Here is a 24,216-nt window from a genome sequence, read left to right as displayed (position 1 = left end):
TGAGAAAACATTGACAGATCTGGCATTCACATTTCTACAAATATACTAAAAACTTGCAAGAACTTTGGTGAATAACATCTGCAATGTGTCTAACACTAACCATCAAAACAAGACTAATCTGGTTTGCAGTCCAATAAAAAATAAAGAAGTTATTAGATGAAGAAATATGAACTGAATTCCAACATAGAGAAGAGATTACTGACAATAGTTTGATCTATACAGTAGGGCTGACTAAGTATAAAAGCTGCAACTGGAAATTCTGGCAAGAAAAAATTATTATAAGTAACAACTTATAAGTGATTAATTCAGAAAAAATGGGAGAAATGGAAACTCTTGTATGCCACAGAGATGAAAGATATGACTTCTTTTTCTGTGCTGCAGAAAGTTACGTGGAGGCTGTTGGCTAGGCAGCCAGCCTGGGCTGAAAACAGAGCAGAGATGTTGACAGCAACCAAGAAGGATGTTTCATCTGCTTCTTGACACAATAACCAGCAGCTCTGAGCACCACAGCACTGGGCAGCTCTGGGCTGGCACTGGGTTATGGGCCTGTACTTTGGCAGAAGTTTCTGGTGCACTCACTTAGCCCTGTGTCAGCAAAGTACAGGAGATAGGTTCTCTCATAGGTACTCTTATAGGTTCTCTTATAGTCAGGTACTGTCCTGCACTGCATTTTTCTTTAGGTACCAATATTGTACTGTGTAGAACTTAAAAAAAGTTAGAAGTATAGTTTCCTTTCTGTAGCTAAATAGCCTCTGTGAAATTTGAATACAGCCCTGGAGCTAGCCCTGTACCTACAGATACCCTTCCTAGAGCATGCTGGTACAATGAATGCTATTAAATATCATATATACTGTATGGATACTGGTACTGTTGCATGGTGTAATTCTGTCCAAGATGCAGAACTGCATTTGTTGAATTTCAGAAAATGTTTGTCAGCCCATTTCTTCAGCTTGTCAAGGTGACTCCAACAGCAGACATATCATCCAGCACAGTGATTGCTCCCTACATTAGGATATCATCAGTGAACTTGTGGCAGATACATGCTGTTCCATTGTCAAAGACATGAAGGAAGATGTTAAACAGTACTGCTCCCAATGTGAATACCCAAGGAATGTCCCTCGTAAACAGACAGCACATCATTTTCAGCCTGTTGCTCCAGCCTTTTTTTTTAACTCACTTTAATTCACCCAGCTAGTGAATTAAACTAACAGGTAAACCCACCTACCCTGTCTGTCTAGTTTAGCTCCAAAGATGCTGTAAGAACAGAGACAAAATTTGCCTAAAGTTAAGGGTAACCACTTCTCTGCCCTCATCTTCAAATCCAGTCATTACAATGAAGAATGTAATGAGGTTGGTCGAGCGCAGTTTGCAATCGGTAAATCCATACTTCTTTTTTCCCAATCACTTTCTTCTCTCTAATGTGCCTGTACATGGCTTACACAAGGATTTGCTCCCTAACCTCTGCAAAGATGAAAGTAAAGCCAGGTGGTCTCTATTTCCCCAGCTCTTCCTCCTTGTCATCCTGGAAGATGACTGTGACATTTGCTTCTGCAGTCATTGGGAACTTCTGATCACTGTAACCTCTTGAAGAGGCAGGGAACAGCCTTGCAGTGGTATCAGTCATGCTTCCTACCTGGCTCTGGCTTCAAGTTGCTTGAGTCATCCCTAACTCAGTCTTCCTCTCACACTGGTTATATTCCACCAAACACATGGAAAGCCTGAGAACAAATTTTGCCTGTAAAAACTGGGATGTAAAATTCTCCACCTTTCTGACTCCTTCACTGTAGGCTACCTGTTCACTTGGCCTTATTCTTCCTCTTGCTGCTTCCTTCATGTTCCTCATCAATTTGTACTCTGGTTAGTCTTTCAGTTTTTTAGTTCATTTCAGACTTGGGAATTCCTTCTGTATTTATCCTGAGCAGCCCATGCCTTCTTCTGTGTATCATAGGATCCCTTTTCTCCTCTAAGCCCTGTCAGGAGTTCCCCATTTGGATACTCTGGCCACCTCACACCTGCATCATGTCCTGCAGACAGAAGCTGATACTTCTCATGGTTTGAGACTCATTCTCCTGGGGTCCTTTTTCTTTCAAAGGAGCAGCTCCCAAGAACTTGCACAACAATAATCTCCCTGAGGTCCTCTTAAGTTCAGAGTAGATATCACTTCTTGCCTCTTTTGTTTTCCTTCTTCAAATCTTATGGCTTACTAGGTCTAGACCAAATAATCCTGCTTCTTTTGTTATTAGAATCAGCTGGGCAGAAATAAAACCAAATTTTATTATTCAACAAGCTTATTTAAAAAGAAGGGTTTTTTCATCATGTATCAATAAATTGATCCTCAGAATATACTACTGTAAATATTTTATTGTACTCTTATAATGCAGCATCCTTGGTCTTCCTCACATTGGCCACTTTCCCAATGAAAAGACAAGTAGTATACTTCTCTTGGTGTTTCTGCTGTAAACAATATAAAATAGGTGTCCATAAAGACTCTACTGAATTCAGCAGAGTCCTGCTCATTTACACAAGATCTGTTCCAGGTATTGATTCATGAACATTTGAAATAATTCAGATACAGAGCTATCCTTTTGTGTCCACGAGGCTCTCATTACTTGTGATTTTTTGGCAGGTATTACAGTATCTGATTGACCTTTGTCCTTTGGACATACTTTAATATTGCCTCCAACAGATAGATTCTCTTCCAATGTCAGGTTTCCCAGGTTTTGGTTTTAAGCATCCTGCTCCATTACATAGATAAGACCTAATATTTTGAGAAAAGGCCTGAGGCAAAATAAAGATTTGTGGGTAGATGCAGAGTTCAAAAAATGTGCATGTAGATAAAATGTGCTTATTTAGTGCATCTACTCATATGCAATAATTGTCTTTTAAAAAACATGAAAGTTTAAGGTGTCAGCTTTCCCTTTGGGAGTCCACTTATCTGCCACGTAGAGCTGTGACTCTTACCTTGGGGACAGGTGACTTCATTCCCACCAGAGCTTTGTAATCCTGGTAAAATCTTCCTGAGTATTAATTGCTGCTTGCGCTAAGAATGGATGGCTCAGAGGCTAACACCGAGCCCAGTGCCACAACAGCCTGTAATGGGCAGTGCAAATCCAGCAGGGAACACAGTCTGCCTGCAGAGCAGCCCTCCCTGGGGATTCCCCTGCCAGGATATCCCCAGGCAGGAGAGATGGATGCATGGCAACTTGGGCTCTGTGTGAGCAGGGTGTGGTAGAAAATTATTTCAAGGCCCTTTACAAGGTAATGACAGTGTTTCTGATTTCAACAACTATATATTCATATGTTCTATTATCTTTTCTGCTCTTGCTTTTTCTCTTGAAACACTATTGTGTTGTACGCACACATACACACAACTACTACAAAATTTTCTACTGCAAATCGTGACAACTGAAAGATTTACAGTAGCCACTGCACAAAAACTCAGAGCAAAAGCTCTCATACATTTAGTAAGAAATTTAGAATTTCACTATACAAGCGTAGGAAGTGTTATTTTTTATATGTGTCTTTCTTGCTTTCAAATACCTGGTGGATATTGATGTTCTTTCCAAGCAGTGTCCTGAGGCTCATGCCCATGCCTGCATATGACACTGAAAAGACCCATGAACCATGGGTTTATACCAGGGAATGACCAAGACATACCTAGTTTAAGGGACATGCCAAAAATTTCTGCTCTATTCCATTCCAAGTGGTTGGAACTGGCATCACTTTTCTCTAGGCTCAGTTTCCCCATACTTAAAATGAAATTAATCATCCCAGATTACCTCAGTAGGGCTATATGGCTGACCTATTGTTTATAAAATGTGTAAGCCTGTGGCAAATACTTTCACATGATTTTCTGAGGATAAGACAACACACCTATAATGAGAACTGGCACTCAGGCTTGTCCATCCAGAGCGTGCAGATACACAGCGTATCCCCCTGGCAGGGCGAAAGGTGGAGCAGGAGCCAGGGCACACCAGTTCAGGGGCCCAGAGGCTGACACAGCCTTTATATATAAACTCCTTTGCCACAATTTTGTCCTCCACACAGCACACAGATAAAGGGTATGGGCAGCACCGTGGTTACCACCCATGCTCACACAGCTACAGCTGGAGACAGCACGATGGCACCCAGCTTGCATAACCAACGCCCTTCCACCTGCCTGCATTGCTATAAGCAGCTTCTGCAGGGGACTGTGCCCTACATTTCAGGCCATTACTAGCGCAGAAGCAAAGGTGCAAGATCATCCCTACAAACAGCTCCACGCCTTCACGAGGCTGACACACCCAGTGAAGTGGGTGCAGTAGCAGTGACACACACCTATGGAAAAGGCTGGATTTGGGAGTTAGTGACTTGCTGCAGATCTGACTATACATGTTGCTGTCATTTCAACACAGTGCCCTCAAAACATCAGCCCATAGTTTAGCATCGTCCTTCTCCAGCATGTACACATATGAAGCCCTCATTGCAAAAGCGTGCTTGCCACACCTCACAAATGATAGATGCTGTGACAGATATCACTGCAGATAAAAATCTTAGCTGTGTAAAAGTATGAGAAACCATGTAAGAAAAGTATCGTCAAAGCAGAGGGAGACAGTATATATACAGGTTTCTGTCATCCTCATGTCTGTTGAACACTCAGTTTTGAAAAGAAGCTGAAACACTGGTAAAGCTATGAATGTATGTGTACCTGCTGGGTACACAACACATCTCCTATGCTGGATATCCACATTAGCTTTATGGTTAGTGACATTTCCCACACAGGAATCAATTATAAATGAATCGCTCAGAATGGTGCTGGGAAACACTGGACTAAAGGCTCCTCTTCTGAACAAGTACCAAAGAGCAGCAGTTCAAGCTAAATGCAGCCCAGCACTTCAGGCCAACACTTCCAGTCTCTGCCTAGACTGCAGTAAATGAGGTTTGTTCTACAGTTTAGAAAAAAAACCTAAATATAATGATCCTGAGTCAAATCACAGATATTTTTACTTGAGAGTCAAGCCTGATATGGCTTGGGAGAAAGCTGCCCACTACTTCCCTCATCTTCTTCTTGGCACCAATTTTTTATGCAGAAAGATGAAGAAGAAATGTCAATATGTATAGAGAGCCCTTTGGAAGCAGAAATTGCATTGACTTCACTGGGAGTGTTCAGTCTGACCCTTGACTATTTAAACCAGGATATTAAACATACTTTAATTCTCATATTGCTGTTAGAGCCACAGTAAAAATGGTTGATGTTCAAAACATGAAGTTGACACATATGAGAGATCCAATCCAGTGCTGGTGACAACAGCAAGAGAACTTACATCAAGGGTAAGTTTTGGCCAAAGCCTGCACTGAGCATTAGCATCTCTGGACACTTTCTGATGCATCATTCCAATATATTTGGTTTGGAAAAAATTCTTTTGATGCAGTTAAATGTATGAAAGGACAGATGGCATCTAGCAGATGGTTTAGAAAACAAAAAGCCAGATCTGTTTCAGATCCCATGGAAGACTCTCTGTGGTGTGGAATACCTGTGTGCAGAGTTACCCCACCTCAAATTATGGAATTAATAGTATGTTACGTAATAAACAAATTAATTAGTGCTGAAAGACACATAGTTGGTTTTAATGTTATTATTTTAAAATATTATGGTTGTATGAAAGCAGCTTCTTTTAAGCTTTTATAGTATGCATAGGAATACACTTGAGCCTGTACTTGTTGATTCAAAGATCAAATGAGCTTTTTTGGCTCAGCTAGCAGTCTTTATAAGGCATATCAACTTGAAAGCTTTAATGCAAGGAGCATATCAATTGGATAAGCTGTGCAAGAAAATCCCATTCACTGCAAATTAATGTGCTAATTTATTTAATCATTTTCCCTCCCAAGACACTGATGGAATCAAATGAAAAGACATGAGAATTCGATAATTCAAGTAATTAAAACACATTTCTAAAGTTAAATGTGTTTTCAACACTTAAATTTGGTCATGCTTCAACATATACAATACTTTATGTGCCTTCTTTACTGATAAGTGAATAGGCTGTCCCTTACCACATCATGTAACATTTTGATCTGTCAAATGTGTTGATTCAAGCAATTTTATGCTTTCCCACCAGGTAAGTTCCTGGTTGTGGTGATTCTCTTTGTAGCAAGGCAGAGTTCTTTTACTGCTGTTTTTGTCTTTTATTGAGCTGCCTGGAGGGATCACTGGTGGCAACATACAAAGCTCTGACTGCTTTCTTCCTACTACACTTCATAAGTATTACCAAATATACCTGCATTACATTTTCCCCTCACAGCAATTTCATTGCTAAGCTGAAGCAAAACCTGAGTGGGAATACTTTCAACTAGTGCAGAAGCATCTGCTGATTCATCAATCATTATGATAGCATACGCTTCAGTGAAATTAATGAATAAATGCATTTTTACAGGCACAACTAAAGACACTGATCACCAGGAGCTTGTAACATTTCTATCACAATTTGTTTGTTTCATGAAAAAGCAGAAAATGGCTTGAAACAGCTCTGAAATATCATTGGGGGTTTTTTACACAAGTATCTGGAAGAAATACACACAGCTTGTATCTGGAATGGGAACTGGGAGGAGAGCTTCCTAGAGCCACCTATCCCACAACTTCCTGTTACCTTCTGCACCCTTCCCAAAGCACACAGTTGCCTGCTGCCAGCACAAGCACCCTGCAGCACTGGGCAAATGGCCGGAGCACAGCTGGGAATTCATGTGTGTGTTCCTCTGGAATCAGCTGCCACAGACCTGCCTTTTCCTAGCAGAAATTTGCCCATCTGAGAGGTCCAGGTTGTAGGAACGAGTAGATTATCAAGTAGAAAATGACAACACTGGCCAACTAATGATATTGAAAAATCATAATTTTCTGACGACCATGCTGGAGATTTCTTTGGAGGATATCCTGATACTATGCCTTTGGATGCCTTCTTCCTTCTGCTCTCTTTGAGTAGAAGACATGAGAAGCAGCATTCTTAAGGTAGTAGACCCTGCTGGGTGCACAAATGTAGAAAACTAGCTGGGATGTGTTTGGAAGCCCAGACACAGACCTAATCTTAAAAGCACATCCACATAATTGCAGGCTGAAAGTTAAACTAATGAAAAAAGTTAGCCATAAATTTCAGCATGTTTTTTAGGGCAATCTTAAAGCACAGAGGAAGTTACTCTGGTTAGATAGTTCATCTTCTCCCTGTTGTCCAAACTCTGCAACTCAGTTGTGGCTCCTCTCAAGCCTTAATGGCTCTGTGAAATTATCTATGTACAACCATATTGCTAATATAAAGGATTTAATTGCCATCAAGAAAAGTTACCTAATTGGAAATAGAAGAAACAGTAAATTGGATGATATAAACATTTTATAAACAATAACTATTGGTGTTGGTTGTGCAAAAAAGACTTCCACAGAATAAACAAGCATTCTAATAAAGAAATATATGTAAGCTATAATAAAATAATTATTAACAGAAATATGTATTCATATTCCTAATATGTCTTGTTCTTTGGTAGACTGTGGATCTTCACTCCTTGTGCTGGTGGCACTCTCCTAAGTCCACATCTTGCTCAAGAGGGCAGGGAAGTGCAAACCTCTGTCACATTGATTCACTCAGTAGCCGTTCTGTATCGAGCATGTGGCCAACACAAGTGGCCACATACCAATTTGAGGATTATGACTCAATCTCCTGGTTTCCTTTTGATTTAAATGACAATGTTACAAAAAGTTCTGAAGCTGTGCTTTAGCCAATGCTAACCACATATCAAGATACTAAATGTCCAAGAATACACTCCAGTGGTTTCCCCTGTTGGGAGGCACAGGAAGCACAGCTAACACTACACTGTCTGCCTGCAACTTGAGAAGCAGGTTGGTGTTCACCTTGCCCTACCCAGTGACAGATCCATTTCAGAGCTCTCACCAGACCTTCTGCCACTATCAGCACCATCAAAATAAGGCATAATTCAAGTCACTGTAATTCATGAAGAATTTTGATTGACTGTTCTCATGTGAGAGAAGTAGCAGCTGTCCATCCATCCGCATGTGACATCCTTGCTTCGCTCCAGCTTTCAGCCAGCATTGGGGTAAGTTGGACTTCCCTGTCCATCGAGGCTTCCAGGTGTTGACATGGCTCCTTTTCCTTTTCCCAGTGTAGGTGATCCCTACTGCCAGCCCCTTGGTTTTGGTGCAGTGACTCTGCTTGCAGTGGAGTAACTAGTGATGGCCGTGTGTCTCTCCTGTCCATAGGGCTGGGATCGCAGCACCAGAGCAGTGCACGAGCTAAGCCGGGGGTGACTCACCCAGGAGGAGGAGTGCAAGCTGTGCTCACCAAGACCAGGTGACACCAAGTGACAGAGATGCTGCTGAACTGGAGGAGGGAGAGGCAGACACCATCTGATCTGCTGCCTGCTAGGAGGAAAGCTTGCGGCTTGGGTGGAGCAGGTCCCCTCCTGCCCCTCGCTCCCGAGGGTGTCATGCAGCCATCTGCACTATGCAAGATCATGGCACAGACATGCTGCCAAGAAGGAGATAAGGAGCAAAGGGTGTGAGGAGCAGGTGGTGCCTTTACACCAGACAGAGGGTTTGCTGGGACTGAAACACAGGGTGCAGAATGGATGCTTCTCCTGCAGCACCCAGCAACACTCCAGGCAGCTGAATCTCTCTGCTCCACGAAGCGACCACAGGGGCCTTGGTCCGGGAGATAAGGGAGGGTGTGCGAAGGGCAGCTGGGTGGCACCTGGAGAAGGCTGGTCAGGGGAGTGCCACCAGGTGGTGGGGCAGGGAGGTAGCGAGGTCCCGTTGCGGTTGCTGGTGTTATCCGTACTGGGAGGAGAAGGGATCCTAGCGAAGGCTCCTGGAAGCAGCAGAAGAGCCTTGATACGCACAGACGGAGGTAAAACCAGCATCGCTCACGGAGGACCCTCGGCGTGTCTGTCAAGGGGTAGCAAGAGGGGAAGAGAGAAGAAAAATCCAAACTTATACAAAGAGAAAAGAAAGAAAGGGAATGGGAGTTGGCTGAAAGACTCATTCCCCCCCCTTTGTGGTAAAATAAAAATTCAAACCCCCTATTTGAACATAAAAAGCCAGGCTGAGATAACCAAGCGCCTCCTCGCCACCCCGCACGCCCTCCGCGGGAGGAGGAGCGGTCCCCGCCGCCCGCACCTGCTCCGGGGGGGCCGCCGGGCGCCTGCGCGGCCGGGCCGGGCCGGGCCGTGGGGCCGCGCTCCGCGGGCGCCGCCGGGGGCAGCGGGACGGCGGCCACGTGACGCCCCCGCCCGCCCGCACCGCGCCGGGCGCTGCGCACCGAGCCGGGAGCGCCGAGCCGGGAGCGCCGGGCCGGGAGCACCGAGCTGCGGAGCCGCGGCCGCCGCCGCGCCGCCCCCCGCCTCCGCGCCCTCCGCCCTGCCCGCGGGGCACGGGAGCCGGTGACGGGAGCGAGGCGGAGTCTGGAGGGAAGATACGGAGAGATAGAGATTTAAATCACATCCCCGGCTGTAGAAGGGGCAGCAGCAGCAGCAGCCCCGGCGCAGAGGCACGGACGCACGCGCCGAGACAGGTCTGCCGGCTCCGCCGCTGCTGCTGCTGCTCACCATGGGTGCCGCCGCCGCCGAGCCCCCCAGCGCCATGGGCCTGGTGTCCAGCGTGGTGAACGACACCCTCGAGTTCTACCGCTGGACCTGGAGCATCCGAGGTAACGCGCCAGGGCGGCCGCGGCCCCGCCATCGCCGTGCCCGGCGCCCCCCGCCCGCCGCCACTGATGCGCAGCGGCTCAAAATGGCTCCATCTCCCGGGAGACGCGGAGCGCGCTCCGGCTCCCCGGGATGGGGCCGCGGCGGGGGCAGACCCCCCCACCCCTGCCTGCCCTCCTCGCCCCTCCGGGTGCGCTCGGTGCGGTGTTTGTTTATCTGCCGTAATCCCGCGTAGCGGCCCGGGCTGCGCGGGGCATCGATCCGCGGCAAGGTGAGCGCGTCCCCCGGGCGCCCGCGGGTGGACGTAGCGAAATCCGCTTCCCAGGGCCGCGGTTCCTCCGGTTCTCTGCCGCCGCGGCGTGCCTTGGGCTTGTCATACGGGGATCTGATGTCGGAGGTAAGCGAGGCCCTCCGGTAAGTGGTGCCGGAGCTCAGGCGGTCTTTGGCTTCTGCGGCAGGTGGGAGCCCCGCGTCGGCATCGCGTGGAGTTCAGCAAAAGAAATGAGGAAATGATTGTTACCGCCGCTGCAGCAGCTTGTCATTTTATATTAAGTGTGTTTGGGTCAGTCCTGCTGTTTTCCCTTTTCAATGTGCTCCACTCCTGTATTGGCACTCCACGACTGCAATGTGGCAGATGCTGAAGGAAGAGTAAATGTCTTGGAATACGGAGAAATGTGCAAAAGCAGCTTGCAGTGCTGGGACAGCAAATGAGGTGGTGCCTTGCTGCAGTGACCGGTAGCTCTGGGAGTGTTATTGGTCAGCGTGAATGGTTCTGTCTCGTGTGTCAAATGAAAGGAGTCGCTTTCACAGCTGCTATTGTGAGTAGCCACAGGCAGCTGGCAGAAGGATCATTTACTCCACTGGATGTTTTCTTCATTTTTTCGTTGTCCACGCAGCAATGAGGTTTAGCTATTTTGAAACCCAGAGCAAAACTGGTGTGCATGTAAGTGTGGATGTATTTGTTGGCAGTGTGATAGGTGGGAATGTGGGGCCTTCGTTACAGACGGGAAGCTCACTGCATCAGCAGTCTTTGCTTTTCCACCCCCCTTCCCTTCTGCCATCTGTCAGATAATAAATTAATCTTATGTTATAGATGGAAAGAGCTCACTTTTTTCACAATTTGCCTTTCCATACCTTCTGTATTTTGCTATATTTTAAAAATTGAGCCTGCACGCGTATTTTTCTCGTCTGTTTTTAAAAACTGCCAGAATATGAGAGCAAATAAAAATGCTTGCAGCAGCACTGCATTGTAATCTACCAGTGTTTGCTCTCTGACTCTTGCAACATACAATTGTTCATAGGCTGCCAGGTAAAGAATGAAAGAGATGCTATTCTGGTCAATCAATAGCATTTTCAGATGGATATAAAAATAGATGTGGGTACAAAATTGATAACCTTATAGATTACTTGATTTATTTGAAAAAATACTTCAAATTCTGATACATTTCCCGAACTGCAAAAATGTTATTTAAGTCTGTCAATAGACCATGTCTATTGTAAGCAAAAATGATCAGAGGGGAAAAAAAAGAAGAAGGAAAAGCAAGTAAATGTAAAGAATGTAACAATAAGTAACTATGATACTATACGTAGAGCAAACTTTTTTCTTCTGCTTCTTTGGAGGATGTTAAGCAGTACTAGGATGACATTGTTATTGCCCCTAAAATATATGTAAGTCTTACTGATTTGCTAAAGTAAAATTTTTAATTTTTGCTTTAAGTTTGGTAGCACTGCTGTTAAAGCAGGATTCCATTGTAATGAAGTAATCAGTCCTATCTCGTGGAAAGTTTCTTGTTCCAATTTTGGATAACAGCAGGTCCCCGCAAGGCTAGTTTTGAGTAGAGCCTAAGTCACATGAACAACACAGTACAGTTCTTATTTATACCCAGTAGTATGTGGAACAAGACTCTCCTGTAGTTTTTACAGTCAGGTAGGGATAGGTGTCACATTGTAGTTACAAGGTAGCTCAGGATAAGAAAGTGTTACTCATGAGGCAATGCTGTGTGGCTGTTCAGTGAAATAATCTTTAATGCCCTAAATTCTGCAAAAATACCTGCCCAGTTTGTTGCTTTTCTGTATGTTTCTTTGTTCTGACAAAAATAATTGTCTCCATTTGCCATCTCTGAGTGAACACACAGCATCCTTCCAGTACCTAAGAGGGATGCAGGAGAGGGACTTTTTAAAAGGGCATGTAGGGGTAGGACAAGGTAATGGCTTCAGACTGAAAGAGAGTAGGTTTAGATAATAGGAAAATAATTCTCTCCTGCAGGGGTGGTGAGGCACAGGAACAGGTTGCCCAGAGAATCTGTGAGTGCCCCATGCCTGGTATTGTTCAAGGCCAGGTTGGATGAGGCTCTGTAGTTGTAGTGAATTGTAGTGAAAGGTGTGTCTGCCCACGGAAGGGTGGTTGGAAGTAGATGATCTTTAAGGTCCCTTCCAACCCAAGCCATTCTATGATATGTTAAAATTGTGAATTCAGCACTGTTATGAATTCATGCAATTCACCTTTGTGTTAAGAGCTATGACAGTAATGTTGCTCAACAGAAAACACAAATTATGGCATGCAAGACCATTGCCTAATGTTCAATATCATTAAATAAAAACTATACCACGCAGCAAAGTTGCTCAACAAATGATGCTATGCAATAGCATTACACAATAAATCATACTGAAACACTACTACACAGCAAAATTACACAACAAAATGTGAAGAAATTTTATTCCCACTACTACTCCTACACTTATTCTCTCAATTTCCCACTTCCATTTTTTTATTGAACACCTGTGTGTCTTTAGCCCCGTTCTCTGTATTCAGCAAGATTGTCTTGCCAGCAGGTGTTTTCTCCTGCTGCCTCAGACCCCTGTGATGACACTTCTGTAGAACTGTGCCAGAACATCCCACTGAGTCTTGTGCTGCTTTATTTTTGCACATTAAAGATTTGATCATTTTCCTTCCCCTGCTTTGTGCTATTTAAAAAGCAACTGACCTTTTCTGAGACCAAAAAAACCCCAAAAGACCAAGTATATAATGAGCCTAAATGGTTTTGAGTTGATGTTACAATTTCTTTTAGCATTAAGCATGCTGTCTAAATCTGATTTGTTTGTGGTTTTGATTTTTTAAGTCTTGCATTTGGGAATAATAGCAGTGTTCTGTGACTTTTTCCCCAAGTATATTATCAAACACATTTTCAGCATTAGCTTGATGCTTTTGCTTGTTCATTTGTTGAAAAGCTACTTTGTTTCTCTCCACCCATGACTACTTTTCAGACCCCTTCCATGAAAGCCCAAAGTCCATTGTAACTATATATTCACCTAGGAGGCTGAAGGGCATAATTTAGGAAGCCATAATCTTCAAAAAGAGATAGAAGGGTCAAAAACATATTCTTAGCGGTCATCAACAGCAAAAAAAAGGTGGACAGAGGAACAGTTACTATCAGGAAATATGATCTAGGAATTCCATGCCCTTATTTCTGTAAGGGCATGGGACCAGTTCCATGTAATTGCTAGGGCAGGGCTTCCTTCTTTCTCTCAGCTCGAGTAGCTGGTTGGGGTTGGATTTGCCAGGAAGGATTAAGGGTATGATTAGATGACTGAGCAAGTGACTTAAAGGGAGGTTCCAGGCTGAGTCCAGGGGAACTATTAAGATGAATAACTCAGGACACAATCAGAAAAGAAGAGTGTGAAAATCTCAAAATGTGGGTGAAGAGACCATTGTCAGTTGGGGAGGGGGAGTAGGGGATTGTGGCTTGAACAGAAGACTCATGAAACACTGGACAAAAATATTTATTTAGAAGAGCTACTTAATTTGAATGTACTGAGCTAAGGAACAGAAGGCTTTACTGACTTTGGGTGAGAATGATTGTTCTTGGAGCTCAAGAGTTTAAAGGAGGCAGGGCCGTCCCAGGCCACATGGGACTGCTTTGGAACAGCAACTATTTACAGCTGTTGCAGTTAATAAGATTACAGACTTTTTCCATCAGTAGGAAAGGAGAGAGATGCAAACTTTCACTTTAGTGATAGGGTAGTATTGTACCTAGCATCTTGTTCAGGAGCAACATTAATTGTAGGTTTTATCAGTTGGGTCAGAAGTGTAAGGCAGTGAGGGTGGAGAAGATGGGAAACTTACAGCTGCTTGCCTAAAAGGTGAAGCAGTGGAGCAGCTTCCTTGAGAACACTGATTGCCATGACCACTTTTGCTAGGGGATCTTGGAACTAATTTAAAAATTGCCCAGGAAGTTCAGGTTAATTTTCTTTTTCAGGCCAGGGAACAAAAACAGAGCAAAACATGTTTCTTCTTCCCTTGTACCTTCCCCCATGGAGAACCCAAGTATGACCAAAGGATCCTGAGTGTTTATGCTTGAGAAGTGCACTGGGTGCTTAGCAGAACGCTCTGAGTGCAAGTAGTCCCTTGTAGCTGAGGATTTGTGCTAAAGCTGGAGGCAAGTAGAATCCCAGTGAAAGTGCTTCAGAGGGAGATGATGGGGAAAGAGAATGAAGGGTGAGATTAAGGTTCATGAAGTCTGTTTCACAGAAACAAAGCAGAATGTGTTCCTGAACTTTCAGAGGGCTGGCTGAGCATCAGATTTGGTGATTTGGCACGATATTTGTCTTGCAGATACAATATTCTTCTCAAGGGAACAGCTTTTTCAGTCTGTGGCCATGGCTGGGTAAAACACAAGGATTAGACAGGGAGAAACATACTGGAAATGGAAAAGCTGTCTAACTGGGCTGGCTGTCTTGTGGCAGAAACACAAAGAAAAAACCTGTGGCAGAAGCAGCACTTGGAGAAATTGATTGTGGAAGCAAAGAATGCTAATGCCTAGATCATATGAAACTGCTGTCAACTAAACTGAGCAATAGGAGCATCCAGTTTATTTGATTCATTTGACATTTAATTGCCAGTTAGTGAAGGGAGGGAATTTATTAGTGAAGAAAAAATATAATGCTTGGTATTGAAGGCAATTTGCTGATTGTTTGAGGGAAATTCTACCCCCATTTCATCATCAGGAGATTTTATCAGATTGTACTACTCAAAAGACATAGTCAGAACTAAACAGATGCCAAGCATTTTTGGAAATGGAAACATCATTCAGAAAAGTACATTAGTGAAGGGGAAATGTCTACTTAGACACCTTGGGTCAGCAAGCTTCAAGACCTTGGTCATGAGGGAGTAGGATCAAGCAAAATAAACTCTATGGATGAGAAGCTGAGTTATGAGTGGAAGACTTCTCTTTCCTAAAATGAAAGAGGAGAAGTTGTAGCGATGATATCCAAATCTGAGCTCCAGTAAAGAAATGAAACAGAAAAAACCTTCAAAGAACACCAGCAAGAATGCAATACAAACTTCTGTTTGAACACTCATCAGCATATTCCAGAAGGAAAAGGAAATGTGTAGACAAAATGACGAGAACATAACTGAATATTTGAAAATTCATTCTAAAACTGTGTAGGTAGCATGTCTTGAAATCTTTGAAGAAAATAAGTTGTTATGAATACTCTTAAAGGAGAATCCATGGGAAAAGATCTGGAAATGGCTGTTTACAGAATTTAACCAAGCTGATTGCATGACCTTAGTACCTACTGCAGAAGGTCAAATGGCTAGATGTTAAGAATTCAGCACATGGCAAGTTGCTGTTGCAGAGTTCTAAGCAAATCATGTTTCTCAGCTGAGGCATCATGAGGTGTAAATCAATGTGTGGTCCTGGAGCCCCATACTGCAACCAGAGGTGAAGAATTCTTGGCAAGTTGAAATATCCTTGCCATGAAGCAGATGCAGTCATCCTGGAGGCTCCACTGGTTACACAGATTGATCAGGGATAGTGGCTGAACTCTAGCTCATAGGTGGCTGTCTCTGGTTGGAGTGCCTTGACAGGAGTGTTTGTAGTTGTCACCCTGCACTCATGCTGTGCCAGGGTGAGGAGGGCTGTGGCAGGGCTGTGGTTATAGATGTGAACCACCAGAGGAGGTTGTATTCAAGGCAGCTGTGCTGCTGTCCTTGTGCAGCCAGGGAAGAGTGTCAAAGGCTGCACAAGGACAGGTAGTAGAAGAAGCTTAGGGAACATAGGATGTAGTTCCTTTTAAGGTCCTGTAGATCAGGAGTCGTGAAGAGTGGGTGAGGCAAGACTCCACTTTTTCCTCTGCCGGTCCAGACAAGTTTTTTGGAATTACTTGATTGATTAGGAGATTTAGATAAAAAGTGAATGAATGAAAATACTCCAAACAGATATGGAGAAGACTTTGAGAGGAAGAATTTGCTAGGATGCAGGGCTAAGTGAGGAGAAGAGGCTGTTGTGTGTACTGAAGAGTTTTTTCAGGTAAGGCAAGTGGGGTTTAATGAATGCCGGAATGGCCTGAAAAAACAGAGCTAAAGGAGAGCTCATTTACCTAAAAAGAATTGACCATTTAAAGAATGACAGCTTTGGTTTTTAAAGAGTGTTGATGTGACTGGGGTGTTTCCAGAGCACAGAAGTTTGACAGTGTGTTTTTAAGGACAGATCTGATCCATAAGGAGGACTTCTCTGACTAGTAAATATATGACAAGGCTTTGCTTTCTCAAGCTCTATTTGGAAACCAAGTTGGAGCTACCACTGCACTTCATAAGGAACACTTTGAGTGGGTCTGCCTGACTGACACCTCACTTAGGAGGATGTAGATGCTGAATACAGTTCCTGGATCTAGTGTGGTGACAAGTGGGTACAACTATGCTCAGTGTTGTCAAACTGAGTGTATGAACAGAAGCAGTGTATCAACTGCTTCTGAGTGTATGAACTTCAAAGTCTTGTGGAATTTTAAGGATGCAAATGAAGGCAGCTCTGAAATTCAGGCTTGGCAATGCTTAGGTGTTAGCCCTGTTGGGGTTTTGAGTACTGCACCCTAGCTAGTAGGCAAAGCAATAAGTAGCTGCAAGGCAAGCCTGGAGATAAATGGAGTGCAATGTGGTTTGTATTAACTCATTTTGTGTGTGCTTGGATCTCTAGATAAGCATGAACTAGATTACCTTTCTCTCATGGAAGGTGAGGGAGAGTAAGCTACCTCACTTTGGCTTGCATTTGATGCAAGATAGTGATGCCTGTGGGCATCAGTAGCACTTGGTTTTGTGTTGCTTGTGTGCCTGCAACTCAACTTCTTTCTTTAGGTACTGAATAATTTCAGTGGTTTGATCCTTAAGTCCTGTCCTGGAGTGTTCACTCTCTCTGTGGCATTGTATCTGCTTTTACCATGGGATTTTTCCCTTGTATTGTGTTTGCATGGGAAGGTTTTGGTACTGGGAGGGCAATGCTAGAAGCTTCCCCCATATCCAACAGAGCCAAACCCAGCCCATTCCAAGATGGGCCTGCTGCTGGCCAAGGCTGAGCCAGTCAGTGATGGTAATAAAATCTCTGTGACAACAATCACACCATCAAAAGCAGCATGGCCAGCAGATTGAGGCAGTTGAGCCTGTCCCTCTACTCCACTCTTCCACCTCTGGGGTGCACAAAAAGGACAATGACCTAAGGGAGCAAACCTAGAGCAGGGCCACCAAGCTGTTCAGAGGGATGGAGCACCTCTCCTATGAGGAAAGACTAGGAGAATTTGAATTGTTCAGCCTGGAAAAGAGAAGGCTTTGGGGTGACCTAATTGTGTCCTTCCAGTATCTGAAAGGAGCCCACAAGAAAAATGGAAAGAAACTTTTTACAAAGGAATGTAGTGAAAAGATAAGGGGGAATGGCTTCAAACTGAAAGAGTGGAGGTTTGGGTTAGAAATGTTAGGAAAAAATTCTTTATTCTGAGGATGGTGAGATGCTGGAACAGGATGTCCAGAAAAGCTGTGGAAGCCCCATCCCTGGGAATGTTTAAAGCCATTTTGGATGGGGCTCTAAACAAACCAGTCTAGTGGAAGATGTCCCCGTTCATGATAAATTTGTTTGAAGTGGCTGATCTTTAATATCCCTTCCAAACCAGGCCATTCTATGATTCTACAATAATATATTTAAGAAGAGAGGAAAAAAATAGCGCAGAAGTAATTGCAGCCAGAGAAAAGAGTGAAAATATGTGATACAAACCACTCTGCAGACATGGAGATCAGGGAAGGAAGGCAAGGGAAGAGGTGCTCCAGGCACTGGAGCAGAGATTCCCCTGCAGCCCATGGGAAAGACCCTGGTGAGGTACCTGTGCCCCTGATGCCTGGGGAGGTCCATAGGGCTGCAGAGATCCATCTGCAGCCTGTGGAGGAGCCTCACACCAGAGTAGATGGATGCTGTAAGAAGGCTGTGACCCTATGGGAAGCCTGTGCTGGAGCAGGCTCCTGGCCAGGAGGGATGCCACACTGGATCAGTTTGTGAAGAGCTGCACCCTGTGAGAAGGACTCAGGCTGGAGAATTTCATGGAGGACTGTCTCCTGTGGGAGCAATCTGATGCTGGAGCAGGGGAAAGACTCCTCCTAAAGAAGAAGCAGAATCAGAAACAGTATGTGATGAACTGACTGTAATCCCTATTCCCTGTCTCCCATTGCCACTGACAGAGCAATGACAGGTGAAAATCAGGAGTGAAGTTAAGCCTGGGAAGGAGGGAGGGTTTGGGAGAAAGGTGCTTTTTGGGTTTGTTCTACTTCTCATTATAGAACTCAGATTGTGATTGGTAATAAATTCAAGAAATTTCCCCAAGTCACATGTGTTTTGTCTGTGACAGTAATCAGTTTGTGACCTCTCCCTGTCCTTATTGCTCTCTACAACTCCCTGAAAGGTGGCTGTAGTCAGGTAGGGCTCTCTTTCTCCAGGCAACCACTGACAGAACAAGAGGACACAGTCTCAAGCAGCACCAAGGGAAATATAGGTTGGATATTAGGAAAAAGTTTTTTATGGAAGGAGTGATAAAGTACTGGAATGCTCTGCCCAAGGAGGTGGTGGAGTCACCACCCCTGGATGGGTTTAAAAGAAGATTGGATGTGGGACTCGGTGCCATGGTTTAGTTGAGGTGTTAGGGCATGGGTTGGACTCAATGATCTTGAAGGTCTCTTCCAACCTAGTGATTCTGTGATTCTGATTAACTCATGAGCCTTTTCTTTGATCTTCTGTAACCTATCCAGCTGAGAGGGGAGTGACAGAGCAGCTTTGGTGGGTACCTAGCCTCCAGACAGGGTCAAACCAGTGCATCCCTGGTTTCACTTTCTGTCTCAGCATAATCAGGAACTCTTGACTGTTTGGTTTGTTTGCATCATATTTTCCTATTCCTCTTATCTATTTCTGCTATATCTAAAAAGTGTCTTCTTTCAGCTCTTGCATATGTTGTGCTTAGTTTACATGCTTGACCATGGTGTTCTATTTTCTTTTTTTATCTGCTTATAGGTATTATCTCCTTAATTGCTTCTCCCAGTTATGACCAATAAGAAAAATTGTTTTATTACCTTCTAAATGTTCTTAGAATATTGCTGAAAGAAGTGAATTTATAACCTATGTCTTTCACTTTTTCTGTTGAGCCAGCAAATCTTCTCTCTGACTTGATTTTATGTCCTATTCTTAGAACATCATTGTAACACCTTGTTTTTAAATGGTTTGAGTTAACATTAAAAAAAAAAGTAGTTAGTAGTTAAATTGTCTAGCTGGGCTGTAAATAGGAGACTTCATAATAATATTTTCTACACAGTTTAATATTTAGTGGTTTACCAGGAATAGATGACCCCAGTGGAAAGACTCACAGAGTACTCTCAAATGCTTTGATAATTAGGTCAGGTTTTTTTCTACTCTGTCCAATCTCCATTTCAGTGATCCCTGAATTTTTTACCAATTTTTTACCATGAGGGAGAAACTTTATTGCTGAAACCATTAGAGAAGCTTGGGGCCCATGTGTTAGCATGGAAGGCAGCACAACTGTGGAAGTGAAAAGACTCAGTTGTAACAGTTGTTTGGACATGGACATTATGTAGCTTCCAAACTGATGATTTTGCTACTGTGTACTTAGTGAATGAAAGATTCAGACACTCATCATTCTTTTCATCACTTTTGGGTCAAAAACATTTTGTCATTCAGTTCCTATTTTGAAAATCCGCATTTCAAAATTAGTCTTTTCTTTTTTGTGCTTTGTTCCTCACCCCTCCAATTCATCATTTTTGCTGATGTTAAAGGGATGTTGAGGAATTAAGTTCTAAATGTTTTAGAGTTTTGTTTTTCCTTGGAGGCTTTGACTGATGTATTTGTGTTAAGCTAACAGAAAACCTAATGCATCTCACAACTGTAAATTTACTTCTGCCTCTGAACTTTGAAGCGCTAATGCATTTCAGTAAGTCTTTTTGTAGTTTTTAATCAAAACAAAACTCTCATCTCATTCATCCTTCTGTAAAACCATAGTGATGAGGAGCATCCTTGTGATAATGCAAACAGGAAAAACAGGTAGTTTATCAGAGAGTTTCCTGTGCTGCTTCTTGCAAATTTTCTCCAGTGGCTTTCTGGTATTATTCTTAGTCAGATTTCACTTGCCACTGCTGGTTTTCCTACATGCTCAAGCACTGCATTTAAAAGTTTCTAAATGTTTATCTACAACCCCAAACTCTGCGTTGCAAGAGCATCAACATAAGTTGTTTGTATTTGCTGTGTAGTTAAACATCACTATGCTTCTGGGGTGTTAGCACATTAGACATGTGTCAGTGCTGAATTTACTGTCAGTGCTGAATTTACTGTCCCGTGTATGCTGAGTATGTAACACTTGACTCCACAGTGGATAAGACCTTGCAGAGTTATTATTGAACTGATTTTAATAATCTTTCACATTTTTCAATGAACTTATGTTTAAACTGAAGGAATCCAGTATCTATCTTTGGAGAAGATCATCATACCCTATGCTCATTCCCTTCAGCATTATAAAGCTCTGGGTGAGCCAATAGACTAATCTGTTATTGCAACATTGAATGTGCATAAATCCTGTGTTTGCATTACTGCTTACTGATACTTCTACAACTATTTTCATAGTGCCAAACCCCAGTGCTTTTGTATGAAGCAGTGACGTGAGAAATAGTTTTGGCAAAAAGTGCAAAGTTTGAATGAAAGTTTCAGTAGAAGAAAAGCTTTATGAAGTGTGTTTTGTGCAGTACTTCTATTGCTTTAGAAATACAAAGACATAGGCTGGATCATAAAGTCTGCAAGTAGTTTAAAAAATTACATTGTATGGTAGGGTAGGGGGTTTTGTGTGCTTTTGTCTGTTTACTCCACAACTTATAGTATTTAAGAAAAAGCATGCAGGCATCACTGCACTGGGAATGCATCTTGCATTTGTGATGTCTGGAAAAGAAGATTTGGCAACCTGAAGAGTACTTCATGCCTCAAGGGCTTGTATCTTGCATATCTTGTGTAAGCTTCAATGAGGATTATATTTTTATTATTACTTGAAGCAGAGCATTTGTACTGTCCCCACAAGTAATCATAATCAATGGAGGAGAAAAATATAATGTGAGCAAGATAATCTCTTTGGACTTGAAAATCCTGAGAGATGATGGTAAATTGTCATGTGTCCTGAACTTCGTAGTAATTCCATAACTATCCTTGTCTTGAAACACGTGTATAATGTAATTGCTGTATATAGGCACAAAGACAATATGGTATTAATGACTGAGTGATAGGAGTCCTGAGAAGATTACAATGATGGGAAGGCTAGTTAAAATACACCTGGCCTTCTAACAGCAAATTGGGATTTGGCCTTCCTGTTACTTTAATGGGAGTTTATGAAACACATGCACATTACACAAGTGTTCATTAGCTGCAGGAGATGTTGCTCTTAGCTGTGTGGTATTTTGATTTTATGTTGCTGTTTACAGCTTTAAAGAAGACTAAGCAGTCAATTACAAAGCCCTGAAATTCAAAACAAAGCCACAACTGGTTATGGGTGGTACCTGTTAGTCTTGCCTCATAGTCCTCTTGGTTTTGGGGCAGGCATCTCTCATTTCTGACCACAACAGGTTTTTGTACAGCAAACTTAGAATATGTGGGTTTCATTGTTTTGATTTTTGGGGTATGTGCTCTCATTATTCATTGTGCTTGAGGCTGAATACTCTTATTCTTGCACCTTAGTTTTATGTTTTATGGCTTGTTAAAATGACAATGCTTTGCCAAAACATTTTGATGTCCCTTGTTCTTGACCTGAACTAATTAGTTTGTTCCTAGTTAAAACTTAAGGATAGTTAAAACTTAAGGATAGACAAAGTAGTTAGATTTTTAGACTTATTATCAAAGATTAAGAAAAACTTGCTTTCTCTCTACTGATCTACTAAATAATTTAAAAAAAAATTACTTAAACCAGGTCAGCTGTTATGCTTTTTCCCCCAGTTTTGGGAACCTTTGTCCCTATAGCATCCTGTGCATGTGATCCTTAGCTTTACCAATACCATACATGGGAAGAAATTCTTAACTGTGTGGGTGGTGAGGTACTGGAACAGGTTGCCCAGAGAAGCTGTGGATGCTCCATCCCTGAAAGTGTTCAAGATCAGGTTGGATGGGACTCTGAGCAAACTCTAGTGGGAGGTGTCCCTGCTCATGACAGGGTGGTTTGAAATGGATGATCTTTGAGGTCCCTTCCAACCCAAGCCATTCTGTGATTCTCTGATACTCACATATTTGTTTTCTTGCCAGTTATTACCACCACTGATACTGTGACATTATGACAATACAGAATTTTTTGTGACATAAAGCAGCAGGGACTTGACTGATTCCTGAGAAACCAGTGCAAGGCCAATTTAAAGGTTTGTTGAGTATACAGAGATGAGCCATGAAGATGATTCTATGATAGGAAAATATGCCTGCAAGTGAATGAAATTAAGTGTTTCTTTAAGGAAAATTAAAAAAAAAAAAAGGCAAATAGTGAGTGACCTGATAACTGTTCAGAACTACCCAAATGAGGAAGGAAAAAAAATGATAGGTCTAGGAAAGAAAATTATAGTGAACTAGTTAAAGTTTAATCCTAATTTCTTTGGCTGTAGAGAGTAACTTTATGCTAGTTAACATTTTACAGCAAGCTGCTATATGTTCTACCAGGCTTGCTGCCTCTGAAAAGACATATCCTGTACTAAAATGGGAAATTCTTAGATCTCTTGGCTTATACATGTGTTAATGGAAGTTTCATTGTAGATGATATTAGATTCTTTCTGAGTTAGGTACAGGTCCTGTCAAACTCCTTAGAAATACCTATAGTGCCAGAAGACTGCAGACATTGCCAAGTATGATAGATAAGAAAGAAGCATAAACTGGCCATTCTTTTTGTCCCAGTCATTTTGCTTTCCTGCAGCAATATGTCTGCACAATCTCTCCTAAGAAGAGATGGACTTTTCTTTTGCCTGAAACATGGATGAGACTATGGGGATATAGTTTTAATTCATGCAGTAGCTTCAATCTGCTATTACAGGATTTCTCCTGTAAAGTTTAAAGAAACTTTATAAACTGAGATTATTAGCAACAGGACAAGAGGAAATGGCCTGAAGCTGTGCGGGGGGGGGGATCAGGTGAAATCAGGAAAAATTTCTGCACTGGACAGGGTGGTTAGATGTTGGAATGGGCTGCCCCAGGAAGTGTGGAGTCACCCTCCCTGGAGATGTTCAAGAAATGACTGGACATGGCATTTAGGTGCTATGGTTTAATTCATATGGTGGTGTTCAGTCATAGGATGGACTAGATGATCCTGGAGGTCTTTTCCAACTGTAATGATTCTGTAATTCCACTAATTGAGGAATAGAGTGCAATCTGTGCAATGAATAATCAATAGCAAAGCAGGTAAGTTAGTTCAAGCAATGACAACCTAAGAAAAAAAAATCATTTGGGGCCATATGAACAGCTCTATTAAAAATAGTAAGTGAATAGAAAATTTTTAATTCTATAGATTTTTTCCATCCAAAAATATATGGCCTCTCAATTTTCACTCAGCAATGTTACTTCATTATCAGTCTTCAGTCTCAAACTGTGCAGCCCATGTACTGTTTTAAAGGCTAATTTTATAGCTTTAGCTGTTGTTTTTCTGAGGTGTTAGTTAGTCAGAGACTGAGCTTTTTCCTTGGAATTTCTACAAACTGCTAACAGTAAATCTACTTTCAAATTATTCTGATGTATTATGCAGTTTAGTTAAAAAGCATAGGGTCTAATCAGGTAGATGCTTATTTAAGTTTACTTTCAACAGATCCAGTCTGCAGTGGTTGTGTAGCCAGAGTGAATCTTGTATTCACTTGTAAATATTAACATGACTGAACCAGTATTTCTAATCAAAATCTTGGAGAGAAGTATATTGTATATTTCTCTGTAGCCAGAAAGAAAAGGGGGAGGGAAGGGGGTCACTAAAGCACTAAAATCACTGAAGGGATCTAGTGTGAAAACTTGGTAATCATTTTAAGGTGTGTGAAGTTATATTTCTCACCTGGTTTTTTAATATGATATGGGCTTTCATTTTGTAGTTATTTCAATTACAGTGGTAGTGGAACTAACGAGCACTAAAATCACTGAAGGGATCTGAAAACTTGGTAAACATTTCAAGGTGTGTGAAGTTATATTTCTCATCTTTTTTTTAATGATATGCGCTCTTGTTTTGTAATTA

The 24,216-nt window shown here is 42.5% G+C and overlaps 2 protein-coding genes across 4 annotated transcripts in view; one reads left to right on the top strand and one right to left on the bottom strand.

Moving 5' to 3' along the window:
- Positions 1 to 5,830: 5,830 nt before the first annotated feature.
- Positions 5,831 to 9,618, bottom strand: LOC143693521 (uncharacterized). Its single transcript, XM_077174861.1, has 2 exons — positions 9,155 to 9,618; positions 5,831 to 8,923 (listed from the first exon to the last, which is right to left on the bottom strand). Exons 1-2 carry the CDS (start codon positions 9,616 to 9,618, stop codon positions 8,902 to 8,904), a joined length of 486 nt encoding a protein of 161 aa, XP_077030976.1. The 3' UTR covers positions 5,831 to 8,901.
- ELOVL4 (ELOVL fatty acid elongase 4) overlaps positions 9,580 to 24,216 on the top strand; it is a 37,259-nt gene continuing 22,622 nt past the window's right edge. The window contains exon 1 of one of the 3 annotated variants that reach the window (XM_054629326.2): positions 9,580 to 9,683. In XM_054629326.2, coding sequence (XP_054485301.1) covers positions 9,584 to 9,683 — 100 coding nt within the window. In that variant the 5' untranslated portion in view covers positions 9,580 to 9,583. Of the gene's footprint in view, positions 9,684 to 9,811; positions 10,079 to 24,216 lie in introns of those variants that run through there. The other 2 variants (XM_077174860.1, XM_077174859.1) reach the window with 2 other exon arrangements.

This window comes from Agelaius phoeniceus, chromosome 3 (assembly GCF_051311805.1).
Source record: "Agelaius phoeniceus isolate bAgePho1 chromosome 3, bAgePho1.hap1, whole genome shotgun sequence".
Classification (NCBI taxonomy): Eukaryota; Metazoa; Chordata; class Aves; order Passeriformes; family Icteridae; genus Agelaius; species Agelaius phoeniceus.
Note: the sequence above shows the minus strand (reverse complement) of the source record. Positions and strands in the feature narration are given on the sequence as shown.

Bases quoted from the DNA above. Each gene is read 5' to 3' on its own strand.
- LOC143693521 (XM_077174861.1), bottom strand. From the start codon at position 9,618: ATGGCGCTGGGGGGCTCGGCGGCGGCGGCACCCATGGTGAGCAGCAGC. The intron at 8,924-9,154 runs GTGCGGGCGGCG...ACCCCTTGACAG, and splicing joins CGGCGGCCCCCCCGGAGCAG to ACACGCCGAGGGTCCTCCGT.